This window comes from Eschrichtius robustus, chromosome 15 (genome assembly GCF_028021215.1).
Source record: "Eschrichtius robustus isolate mEscRob2 chromosome 15, mEscRob2.pri, whole genome shotgun sequence".
In the NCBI taxonomy this organism is placed as follows: Eukaryota; Metazoa; Chordata; class Mammalia; order Artiodactyla; family Eschrichtiidae; genus Eschrichtius; species Eschrichtius robustus.
This window is the reverse complement of record NC_090838.1, coordinates 40,691,239-40,704,894: the sequence shown is the minus strand read 5'-3', so window position 1 is coordinate 40,704,894 and position 13,656 is coordinate 40,691,239. Positions and strand designations below refer to the sequence as shown.

Sequence of the window (13,656 nt, the reverse complement as noted above, 5' to 3'; positions counted from 1 at the left end):
AATGGAGCTGGAGGAATCAGGCTCCCTGACTTCAGACTATACTACAAAGCTACAGTAATCAAGACAGTATGGTACTGGCACAAAAACAGAAATATAGATCAATGGAACAGGATAGAAAGCCCAGAGATAAACCCACGCACATATGGTCACCTTATCTTTGAAAAAGGAGGCAAGAATATACAGTGGAGAAAAGACAGCCTCTTCAATAAGTGGTGCTGGGAAAACTGGACAGGTACATGTAAAAGTATGAAATTAGAACACTCTCTAACACCATACACAAAAATAAACTCAAAATGGATTAAAGACCTAAATGTAAGGCCAGACACTATCAAACTGTTAGAGGAAAACACAGGCAGAACACTCTACGACATAAATCACAGCAAGATCCTTTTTGACCCACCTCGTAGAGAAATGGAAATAAAAACAAAAATAAACAAATGGGACCTAATGAAACTTCAAAGCTTTTGCACAGCAAAGGAAACCATAAACAAGATGAAAAGACAACCCTCAGAATGGGAGAAAATATTTGCAAATGAAGCAACTGACAAAGGATTAATCTCCAAAATTTACAAGCAGCTCATGCAGCTCAATATCAAAAAAACAAACAACCCAATCCAAAAATGGGCAGAAGACCTAAATAGACATTTCTCCAAAGAAGATATACAGATTGCCAACAAACACATGAAAGAATGCTCAACATCATTAATCACTAGAGAAATGCAAATCAAAACTACAACGAGATATCATCTCACACTGGTCAGAATGGCCATCATCAAAAAATCTAGAAACAATAAATGCTGGAGAGGGTGTGGAGAAAAGGGAACCCTCTTGCACTGTTGGTAGGAATGTAAATTGATATAGCCACTATGGAGAACAGTATGGAGGTTCCTTAAAACCTAAAAATAGAACTACCCTACGACCCAGCAATCCCACTACTGGGCATATACCCTGAGAAAACCGTAATTCAAAAAGAGTCATGTACCACAATGTTCACTGCAGCACTATTTACAATAGCCAGCACATGGAAGCAACCTACGTGTCCATCGACAGACGAATGGACAAAGAATACGTGGCACATATATACAATGGAATATTACTCAGCCATGAAAAGAAATGAAACAGTTATTTGTAGCGAGGTGGATGGACCCAGAGTCTGTCATACTGAGTGAAGTAAGTCAGAAAGAGAAAAACAAATACCGTATACTAACACATACATATGGAACCTAAAAAAAAATGGTTCTGAAGAACCTAGGGGCAGGATAGGAATAAAGACACAGATGTAGAGAATGGACTTGAGGACACGGGGAGGGGGAAGGGTAAGCTGGGACAAAGTGAGAGAGTGGCATGGACATATATACAGTACCAAATGCAAAACAGATAGCTACTGGGAAGAAGCCGTATAGCACAGGGGGATCAGCTCAGTGCTTTGTGTCCACCTAGAGCGGTGGGATAGGAAGGGTGGGAGGGAGATGCAAGAGGGAGGGTATATGGGGACATATGTATACGTATAGCTGATTCACTTTGTTCTACAGCAGAAACTAACACACCATTGTAAAGCAATTATACTCCAATAAAGATGTTAAACAATATAGTAAAAAAAAAAAAAGATAAATAAAAAAATAAAAGGTAAATTTACTAAAAAAAAAAAAAAAAAATAGACAAAGAACTCTCAAAACTTAACAATAAGAAAACAAAGCAATTAAAAAATGGGCCAAAGACCTAAATAGACACTTCACCAAAGATATATAAATGGCAAATAAGCATGTGAAGAATATAAAAGGTGCTTCATATCATATGTCATCGGGGAAATATAAATTGAAACAACGAGATACCACTACACCCCTATTGGAATGGACAAAATCCAGAACATTGATAATAGCAATATGCTGGCAAGTATGCAGAGCAACAAACTCTCATTCATTGCTGGGGAATGTAAAATGGTTCGGCCACTTTGGAAGACAGTTTGACACTTTCTTACCAAACTAATCATACTCTTACCACATGATCCAGCAATCACACTTCTTGGTATTTGCCCAAAGGAGTTGAAAACTTATTTCTTCACAAAAACCTGCACACAAATGTTTACAGCACTTTTATTCATGATTGCCAAAACCTGGCAGCAACCAAGATGTCATCCTTCAGTAGGTGAATGGATATATAAACTGTGGTACCTACGGACAATGGAATATTATTCAGTGCTGAAAAGAAAGGAGCTATCAAGCCATGAAAAGACATGGAAGAACCTTAAAATCATATTACTGGACTTCCCTGGTGGCGCAGTGGTTAAGAATCCGCCTGCCAATGCGGGGGACACGAGTTCAAGCCTTGGTCTGGGAGGATCCCACATGCCACGTATCAACTGGGCCCGTGCGCCACAACTACTGAGTCTGTGCTCTGGAGCCCACAAGCCACAAGTGCTGAGCCTGCATGCCACAACTGCTGAAGCCCGTGTGCCTAGAGCCTGTGCTCTGCAGTGGGAGAAGCCACCGCAATGAGAAGCCCGTGCACCGCAACGAAGAGTAGCCCCCGCTCACCCCAACTAGAGAAAACCCGGGTGCAGCAACGAAGACCCAACGCAGCCAAATATAAATAAATAAACAGATTTATTTTTTTTAAAAATCATATTACTAACTGAAAGAAGCCAATCTGAAAAGGCTGTATACTATAGTGTTCCAACTACATGACATTCTAGAAAAGGCAAAACTATGGAGACAGTAAAAAGATCAGTGGTTGCCAGGGATTGGTGTGAGGGGAACGGACGCAGAGGAGCACAGAAGGTATTTCGGGCAATGGAAATACTCTGTATGAAACTATTACAATGCATTCAAGTCATTATAAACTTGCCCAACCCCACAGAATGTACAATACCAAAAGTGACAATGTAAACTATGGACTTTGGGTGTTTACGATGTGTCAATGCAGGTTCATCAACTGTTAACAAATGTACCACTCTGGTGGGGTATGTTGATAACTGGAAAGGCTATGCATGAGTGGGAGCAAGGAGTATATGGGAAATCTCTGTACCCTCTCTCAAATTTGCTGTGAACCTAAAGATGTTCTAAAAAATTAAGTATTTTTTAAAAGTGGATTATAAATTATATATAATAGAATATAAGAATAGAACAGCAGTTCTCAAAGTTTAGTGTACAAATCCCTGGGGAGTCCCTAAGATACTATCAGGGTGTTCACAAGGTCAAAACTATTTTTATAATATCAAAACAATATATGCCTTTTTCATTTCTCACTAAATATTTTAAGGCGGGGGGTGGTGCTGACATTTGCACTGATAGCACAAAGCCGTGATAAATAAAACTGAAGGCACCTTCACATGAATTAAGCCTGTAAGCACCAAACCTTACTAGTGCTCACTGTATTTATTCTCCATTGCTATTTACTCACAGTTTAAAAATAAACAAATAAAACCAGCAAGCACAAAACTGTTTCACTTAAGAAATTCCTTAATGTAACCATAAAGAATTATTTTTACTAAATTTCAACCCTCAAGTATACTTGCTTTTAATATTCTGTGTGAGGAAATAGGAAGAACATATAAAGCATTTCTGTAGCATACAGAAGTACAAGGAAGTATGAGGAAATGCAATGGTGCTATTGTTTAAGTTGGGAGCTGACCTAGCTAATTTCTTTTTTCAAGAAACACTATTTTACCTGAAAGAAAAACTAACAGAAACTATGGTTCATCAGACTTGGGTATCTGGCAGTTTTTTGAAAATGAACTAAGTGTGCCCGTCACTTCAAGGAAAATAAACTGACAGTATTTGTTTGGCAATGATAAAATTCAAGCTTTCAAGCAAAAATTAGAATTTTGAAAACTATATCCACTACAGTGAGCTTCATCGCTTTCCAATACTTAAACACTTTTCTGTGACATATGTGGAGATATTAATATGATTTTTTATCCTGTATAATGAACAATGTGTCAAATGTATAACTCGGTGAACCAATATTTTCCATGTCACCAACGTATGTTACAAAATTACATAGGGGTTAGACAGTCATTCAAAGTGCAAGATATACCAGTGAACTTTAACATCACAAAAAGTCCATTGATATGGTTTCAGATTCCACTTTGCAGCTAACCTCTCAGAAACTACCACGTGTTGAGTTTTAGCGTAGTACCAAATTACCTAAAAAAGCTATTAAAACACTCCTCCTTTTCCAATTATCTATCTGTGGAAGATTAGATTTTCTCCTGCCAAAACTACATATCACAACAGATTAAATTTAGAAATAGATATGAGAATCCAGCTGTCTTATATTAAGCCAGACATTAACAAGAATTGCAGAATAGTACAACAATAGCAGTCCTCTCACTAAATATTTTTTCATTCTGGAAAAGAGTTATTTTTAACAAATATATATTAACATACAATCATTTTTTAAATTAATAAATCAACATTTTAAAAATTTCTCAGCTTTAATTTCTAATATGGTAAATAGATACTTACAACCCACATAAAAGGAAGCACTTTGAGGTTCTCAATTTTTAAGTGTAAAGGGGTCCTGAGACCAAAAAAAAAAAAAGTTGACAACTGAAGATACAGCAAATTATCAAACAAATGGATAATAGAGTCAAAGAAAATACAACAGGGCAAACAAATTTTAACAGTGGAAAAGACAAAGGCAAAGGACTTATTCCATTGTAGATTTAATTTGAACTTGTTATCAAGAGATAAAAAGGTTGTAGAGTGTGTTTAGGCTATCTTAATCAGGCTTTTAGAAGCATACAATGAGATGATATAATTAAAAAGTACTTCAATTTTATGAGGCTGTTTACTTCAAGAATCTTATTGCAGAGTACCTAGAAATGAAGAGGGATAGGAAAAAGGCCTATAATGCAGCTTTACAGGATACATGTGCTTCCTCTTCACTTCATTATGAATGATGCAGAAAATAAGAAGAAAAACTGTCTTGTTTAAATGTAATTATTTCTATTATTCTAACCTCTAAGACAGAATTAGAAAGAAAGAAGTGCTGAGTGAAAGTCAGCTAGATATATTAGTTGCAAGACTATTTTGTGATTTAAATCACTGGTAATATTACCATCTTGAGGCAAAATCAAGTATTACAATTTTCAATGACAAAGAACCTGAGAAGTGTTCCAGCTAGTCTTTTCTTAAGAACCATGCTTTTCATAAAAGACAATCAAGTATTTTACTACTCCACATTCACCACCCTCCAAGCCACTCCTAAGAAAAAAATCTTTAAAGTTCTTTAATGAAGAAAAAAATTAAAAGAATGTTATTTAGATAGAGAAATAAAAGGGATGCCCTAAAAAAACAGTCAAGTTAAAAATGAAAGCATAGCCAAAAACCGAACAATTAATGTAATTCAATGTGTCAACTTAATAATTAAAACAGCCATGGCTAATTCTTAAAGAGCAATGTTACACATTTTAAGCACAGCTTTAGATAAAAGTTGTGTTTGGTAACTCAACACTCATTGTTAATTTCATTTTATATGTTATAATTGCTGTCACACTTAAATTCTCTCATTTTGTAACAGAGGAGGTACTAGCCTCCTTACTATCGATATTTTCCTCTCACCTTGACCCACAAGATTTTCATGTGAATTTTCCCAAGTATGCCATGAACAATCTAGTTTTTACTGACAATCTAATCCAAAATCTACCCTTACCTCTTGCAGACATTCATCTATTGAATTTCGGCTAAATCCAATAAAACCTACTTGTGTGTGTCTGTCTGTGTCTGCGCACGTCTGTATCTGCGTGTGTCTCCCTGAGTCTGGATATGTCTGTTGGTGTGTGCCTCTGTGTCTGTCAGTGCATCCCGATGTGCCTGCGTCTCTGTGCATCAACATGTTGATGTATATACACACACACATCAGGATACCATAAGGATTATAAGAATCAGAGGAGAAAAAAAGAAATAAAGGCTAGAAAGATATAATAGTATTGTTTTATCTTTTAGCAGTTAGCCTTTTCCAGTTTAAATTGATAGACATAGTATGAACAAATATTTCCCTTAAAAGCATAGGTCTAGATTTAAGTCCAAGATTAAAGACAATACGCATATGGCCCATTTCTAGCCATCATTTTATATCCAAAACTGTGAAGTAGCCTGAATAACCTCCATATTCCTGTTTATACTCCATTTTGCTGCCAATTCAATGACAGATTTACAATACATACAGATAGCAAGAGAAAGAGAAAGAATGCACAAGCTTGCAAGCACCCATCTTTCCCTCTGCTTCTTCACCAAGTGGCTGGATTACGCCTTTACCAGAGTCAATCAAATCCTCTGAGATAAACAAAGGGTACTTCCAATAGCCCACAAACTATATAATTTGTTCCTATGAAGTAAGGCTTTGTCACCTTTGTGGACTATAATAGTTTTAAAAATAGTTTAAATAACCTAATTTTTTTGTCAATAATTACATGGCAGTGATGACTTATCCTGTGTTCTTTTAATAGCAATGATTTTGAAGTCCAAGCCCTCTCCCCTTAAGAACATTACCCTAATTCCAAACCGCCACCAAATGAGAATCTGTTCTGCATATAGTACTAATTTACTAACTATATCCAACCTGTTGATGATTGCAATGTTTGGTGCAAGCTGTGCGGCAACTGAAGGGTGAACAGAGGCGAATGGACACTATTGCTGAAGAAGTCTTCTGTTGCTTTAGACTGCAAAACCTTTGTTTCCCAAAGCTGCAGAGAAAAACAAAATGTTTGCTCTAAAAAAAAAAAAAAAAATTAGGATATTTACTCCTATACTTTTTACTTTTAAATTGTCAGCTGAAGGCACAATAAATGGGTAAGTATTAAACTATAATTAAGGGGTTTGAATTTAATTTATCCATTTTTTTAAGCTGAAAAAACAAAAGAGAGAAACTTCTACTGTCTACAAACCTGCTTCAAGTCTTTTAAGACTTGTTCCTCTATACCTTCTTCAGCAAATAGATCCCGCACTCCTTCAATTACATCTTCAATTACAGATCTGTAGAGTTTAGGCTACATAAAAGCAATTGTTAAAAGTTTTACATTCTCAAGTTTGAGTGTATCCAGCCTTAAAAAACATGCAGTGTACACTTTCTAATCTTATATTTGAAGAAAAGCCATGATAAGGAGTTTCCCTCTGTGCATCCTATTCCCAATACAGTCTTAGCTTTCCATAAATTGGTTAACTTCAGACCCATAGTCTCAGCCTATCTATAAGGCTGAATCACAATACTACAAAAAAATATGAGATAATAATCTCATCAAGATGTATGGTTACTTTTAGGATCCTTGGCTTTTGTGTCAGTATTTAACCTCCACACTCCTTTTTAAAAAGGAAATTAATTTAAGACAGGTGGAAATGAACCTTTTGTTTTCAATTTACCTTTTTCTCAGAGGGACCCAGAGAGCTTTTTTAGAGTTTACTATATTACTCCATAAATGTAAATAAATTCCAAGCCATACATTTGGGGCGAGCATCTACAATAGGGTCACCAAAGTCTGTCCCGCTCCCAAAATACACAGAGTCCAAAAAGATATTCTGAACCATGGTCAAGTAAAAGTACAACTGCACCAAAAAGGATTTCCTAAGAGAAACTAAGTAGGACATAAACAAACCTTACCCTTCCACAATCTGCATACTGCAGAGACTAAGTAACATCCTAAAAGCAGATCTTTACCAGATTAAAAACTGGTCAATATCAAAAGAAAAATAGCCCTGTGAAATAAACTCAGTCCTTCAAATCTATGTAAACTGTGCTCCACTCCCACCCTAGTCCAAAATGGCAATGCTGGGAAATTCCCTGGCAGTCCAGTGGTTAGGACTCCGCGCTTTCACTGCCTGGGTTCAATCCCTGGTGTGGGAACTAAGATCCCGCAAGCCACGCGGCACCGCCAAAAAAGATCAAATAAAAATAAATAAAATTAAAAATTAAAAAATGCAAAAAAAGAATGGCAATGCTAAGTGTACTGACAATACTGACCTAGTGGAAGTTCTACTGATAAGAAATAATAAAATAGGAATTTAGTTGAATTGCTGTTATTTCAAATTGCTTAATCAGGCCAAATTGAAAATTCTGTCCTTGTAGGACTGCTTTTTCATACTACTCAGTAAATATTCTAAGTACTCCTGTTCATGCGAAGAGTAGTTAGGTATTAAACTTATTCCTTCTAAAGACCCAGAGTGAGCCTATGAAAAAGCCAATCAGTAATATTTAAATAATATGTTATTCAAAAGCATAGTCAATAAGATTAAGTGCCCTAGATTAGTTCCTTCTTCTAAAACAGTTTACCCTGAAAAAGCCGTGCTTAATTGATATTTCAGTGTTAGTCCCAGCTAGTGTGATCACACTTAAAACTAGAGGTAAAAACTCCTAGGGATAAAAACATCTTTTAAGATCTACCCTCAGAATGTAACAGCAGCCATCAAAAATAACCCATTAGGGCTTCTCTGGTGGCACAGTGGGTAAGAATCTGCCTGCCAGTGCAGGGGACATGGGTTCGAGCCCTGCTCCAGGAAGATCCCACATGCCACGGAGCAACTAAGCCCGTGTGCCACAACAACTGAGCCTGCGTGCTACAACTATGGAAGCCCGCGTGCCTAGAGCCTGTGCTCCGCAGCAAGAGAAGCCACCGCAATGAGAAGCCTGCACGCCGCAATGAAGAGTAGCCCCCGCTCACCACAACTAAAGCCCACGCACAGCAACAAAGACCCAATGAAGCCAAAAATAAATAAATAAATAAATTTATTTAAAAAAATAAAAAATAAAAATAACCCATTAGAACACAATTTTTCAAAAGCAAAGTAGGAATTGAACATACTTTCTCTTCTAGGACTACAGTTAGATTTTATATTCTCTCCCTGTTATCTTCATTAGTATATGTATAGTCCACTATGCATAGCCCAGGAAATCCATCTTAACCTCTTCCCTATTTAAAAGAAAACACACATACACACTCCTTGGAGTTTCACCATCAAATAAAATGGTATACACGGTAAGCTTACATTCAAGCATAATTATTTCACATATATTAAAACACATTATCAGAAAAAGGATACACATTAAAATAATAACTTGTCAGAAATGAACCATTTTATCCTGCGTATGTATAGATGGAACCCATAAAACAACACAGATCTGGACAAGCACATTGCCTTTCACCAAATGTGAAGTCTGTTGAAATGAACTGAAAATAAACGTGATTTCTTGACTTTTTTTCTTTAAATCAATTTTTAAGATTGATAGAGGGTCTCACAAGACCATTTAGCCTGTCAGTTCTCATGTGAGGTTTTCGTACTCCTTAACGGTAACAAAGCAACGTCTGGGTTTATCAATTCCAACTGTACACTTAAACATTAAGATGCTTAAGGATGGGGAAATGGAGGGGTGGGGGAGAACTCTAAAAATATGTGGTGGGGTAACGTAAAGTATCACATTACCTATTATTTCGGGTAAATAAGATAGCTTAGAATCAACAGTAGTCATACTAAAATTAAGAACTACAATTAGAGTACAACTGAACTCAGTAATTCTAAACACACTAAACTGGGAGGCTTAAGGTGCGTTCCATCTCTAACCACCTTCTCAAATCCTCACTCTAGAGGACCTCAGTTCGATGAGGAGTGAGAAGGAGAAGAAGAGGGGCACTTGTTCTTCTGGCGGGGGGCCAGGTCCAACTTCCGGCTGAGCTACTGGCCCTCATCCACTTCCTCCAACACGGAGGAGAAGAACAGAGGAGCCCCTAAGGGGGAGGGCTCCTGAAAGTCTGTAAAGAGCCAGGAGGGAAAAAAAAAGGGTGTGCGCAACTCCGCTGCCATGAGCCCAGGACCGCGCTCCCTCTGCACGGAGCGCAGGCCGAGAGGCCAAGCTGGCGGTCCTTACCACCGGGTTGCCGCCGTCCATGACCGCTGCTCCGGCGCCTCGCCCCTTGCGCCTGCGCAGCACGCGGTGCGCCTCCGAGGACCGCTCCTTGCGCGCTTTGAACGTAGGTGCACGTTGTCCGCGCAACTACGTCAGGACGCTGGGGGCGTGGCAGGGGAGGAGAGAAAGGTTAATGACGAGGGTTAAGTGGAGTCGCGCTGCAGAGGCAGGGAAGAGGTTGACCTGCACGTGCAAAGAGACCAGATAAAACGGGGTGGTTAAGTCCGGTGTAACCAACTTTGGGCCGTTCACGTGACCCTTGAAGAGCCTTTATTTTCTCAATCTATAAAATAAAGGCTAAGAAAATAGGGGATGAGCAATGCAGCGGTAGATCCCAGTTCACTTTACCTTTGAGAGGAGGGGAGCTAGTGGTATCTGTCTTCTCCTTCCGCCAATTTTCATTCCTCCTCTTACGCCCCAGTCACAGCTGAACTCCAGTATATAATAAGAGTCAAACTCTTCTAAGATTGGTTCTCAAAGTGTAAGACAGCAACATCAGCTTCATCTGGAAACCCTTTAAAAATGCAAATTATTGGGTCCCTCCCCAGACCTACTGAATCAGAAACTCTGAGGCTGGGACCTAGGCTTCTGTAACTTTAACATGCTCTCCAGGTGATTCTGATGGGCACTTAAATGAGACTCTTTGTCCCAAAGCAAAGATTTTCAGCTTTGGCTGCACACTGAAATCACCTGGGGAGCTTAATAAAGGTTCGGCACCTGAGTCTCACTCCACAGACTCTGATTCTATTATGCAGCCAAGTTGGAGAACCACTGCTAAAATAAAGTCAGCACCCCAATACCACCCAGGCTCCTTTTCCTCCTCAGGCAGAAATCACACTCTTGACCTGTAATAACTCCCTCCTTCCCGTGAAGGGTAGAGCATATAGGGGCATACCTTGCCTAGGGCTGACGGTAGATGTAAGCACAGATAACCTGGAGGGTTAGATAAGGGAACAAGTCATTTATTGCCACTACTCTGCCTTTTAAAACAGCCTTTCTAGCCTGCAGATAGATCCTGACCTAACCAGACGGCTAAGTTACTGAATGATTAAAAATCCTATCAGGTTTAAAATTGGCTGCTTATTTATTTATTTGTGCATGTAAGTTCAGTAGAGCTATTTATGTCCAACCATTCTGTATTTGCTTTGCCTGGGTCAGGTACCTTATAGTTTGTGAGTTTCAAGAAGCTAATTTATACGAAGCCCTTTAGAAGACTTTCCTAAATTGAAAACTATCTGAAATTTCTTTTACAAAAAGCCAAGAATGTTACATACTGATTTTTAATGATTGTATCTCTACCTGGCAATTTACTACCAGAAGTATTCAAAGTGACTTAACTTACACCCAAAACAGAAAGCTAAAAGCAGTCATTGATTCCTACTGATATCATAAAAATTCAATTAAATTATTCAATTATTCAGCTTATTGCCGAAAAATCTCATTTTTCATCTTTTTCATAGCCAAGTTTTAAAACTTTATTCCTAAATGCATAGGATTGGTAATCACCTAACTTTTTGTGATAGCATACTGTTTTATTTTACTTCATTACATATTTTACCCTTCTCAGGGCTACACTATAGATCATACATACTTTTGAAATTAAACTTGGACCTTGGTACCCATAAAAAGTGTGACTAAGTTGAACTGTTGTTTCTTAGTATACTTAGTAGACTCAGGTTGCCAAGAGGTTATGTAACTGGCAGAGAAATGTCAGTAACTTTCCATTAGCCCCTGGTGGTCTGTCTGCATGGTCACTAGTAGACTAAGATGTAGTTTCTTCCCAATAATAGACAATGGCTTTTAGAGGAGGTATACTTTAACCTACATTCCAGGTGAATCCAAGTTGCAAACCTGCTCTGGACCTGAGATAGCCAGCTTCCAAGATGGCCCCCAAAGATCCTTACCTCCTGGTATTTGCGACCTTGTGTTCTCCCCTCCCACATTGTACCATGGTTTGTCTGGGTGACCAACAGAATAAAGCAGAAATAATGATGTATCACTTCTAAGATTAGGTTATAAACGACTGTGGCTTCCTTCCTTGGGATTCCTTCAGATCACTCACTTGGGAGAAGACAGCTGTCATGTTGTGAGGACAGTCAAGCACTCCGCCTATGGAGAGGCCCATGTGGCAAGGAACCAAGACTCCAGCCCATAGCCAACAGGGATCCCTGTTGGAAATTGATCCCTCCCCATTTGGGCTGTCAGATGATTGCAGCCCTGACTTGTCTGCATCCCTTTGAGAGACTTTGAACCAGAACCACCCTCTAGGCATCTCCCAGATTCCCAAACCTCAGAAACTGTGTGAGATAATAAATATTTGTCATTTTAAGCAGTTAAGTTTGGGGGATAATTTGTTACACAAAATGGGATAACTAATACAGGACCCATTCTCTGATTGGACTGTGCCAAGTGAAGGCTTGGTTTTTCCTCATTGTAATCGCAGCATTTAAAGTTTCTTGAGTACCCTCATCAGTCACAACAGCATTTGAAAAGTATGTAAAGGAATCTTTATAGGCTGATATTTGATAGTGTTGACCCCAGGTTATCATCAAACAAGCAGACTGTTGTAGTCATGTAATGATCACATTTCTTTTGTCAAGTTTTCAAACTCAGAGGGGAAGTGTGTTGCATACACAAAAGACTTTTGATGCTAAAATTGAAATTTCAAGATCCCAAAGCCTCAGTGAGGCAATTTTACAGTAACTTTTTTTTTTTTTTTACGTTAGTAATTAGAGAATAAAAAAGGAATGCTGAGCTTTGGTCTCTGAGTATACAATTTTTGAAATTACACCTGTGGCAAAGAATAAAGCTCTTCCCCAATTGCCCATCACAGTTCAGAGCATCAGATTTTCATTTTCTCCTGCTTTGTTTAGAGGCTATAATATCTATTTAACATATCATTTGTAATCAACACTAGTTTTGTAACATTTAAGCAAATCTTAATAATCAGATTAATTTCTCTGCATTCTGTAAGGTCATATTACTTTTGCCTAGAGGTTTCAGTGATATTATTATAAAAGTAAAGAAAAAACTTCTTTGTTTATTGTGAGAAAAGACCATATCTATGAAGTCCTTTCTCTGAATAAGAATGCTTTTAAAAATGTATTTTAGAGACAGCCCATTATCTTTTACATATTAAATTTTACAGTCAAATGCAGGGCATTTCAGTAACTCTGGACTCTAAATAATATATTTATCAGTAATGAAAAATACAAGTTAGGCTATGAGCATATGCCTTAAGGCAGCAAATATTCACAATTAGTTTCTGAACATTTTTCACCCAATGCACTAAACCCAGCAGTATTGTGTTTCTCTGCCTCTGTTTCATCCTTCACATCATTCAGGAAATGAAAATCACATAATCTCTGCCTCACCTTGTAACTTTGAAATGCCTGCAATGTTAGTAGTTCTGATTTGTTTATACTCTGCACTTTTATAACATTTTCCATTTTCTAATACAACTCTAAAATCAACTTATATTATTTGAACATCAGATACAATTCCACCACGATGAATCCCTCCCTCCTACCCCAACAGGATTTCAGTTAAAATGATCATGTGACACAGTGCGATGGCCAACTGGTGGCCTTATCACACAGTGGAACACTGTTAATGTTCACATTACTACCTATTTTTAAATGTTTTAATGTTAATATTAAAGAGATGTATGAAAATTAGTGACTATAATTAACTCAAGGAAAGTGTGAAGGATGACTTCAAACACAGTTTTCCCTATGGCTACTTTTCAACATTCTCATC

General features: G+C 37.9%; 1 protein-coding gene across 1 annotated transcript in view; it reads right to left on the bottom strand.

The window, feature by feature from the left end:
- The window catches only part of GTF2A1L (general transcription factor IIA subunit 1 like), a 59,080-nt gene extending 49,201 nt beyond the window's left edge, over positions 1 to 9,879 (bottom strand). The window contains exons 1-3 of the mRNA XM_068564391.1: positions 9,859 to 9,879; positions 6,890 to 6,991; positions 6,565 to 6,688 (exon numbers count right to left, since the gene is read on the bottom strand). Coding sequence (XP_068420492.1) covers positions 6,565 to 6,688; positions 6,890 to 6,991; positions 9,859 to 9,879 — 247 coding nt within the window. The remainder of the gene's footprint in view (positions 1 to 6,564; positions 6,689 to 6,889; positions 6,992 to 9,858) is intronic.
- Positions 9,880 to 13,656: the final 3,777 nt, after the last annotated feature.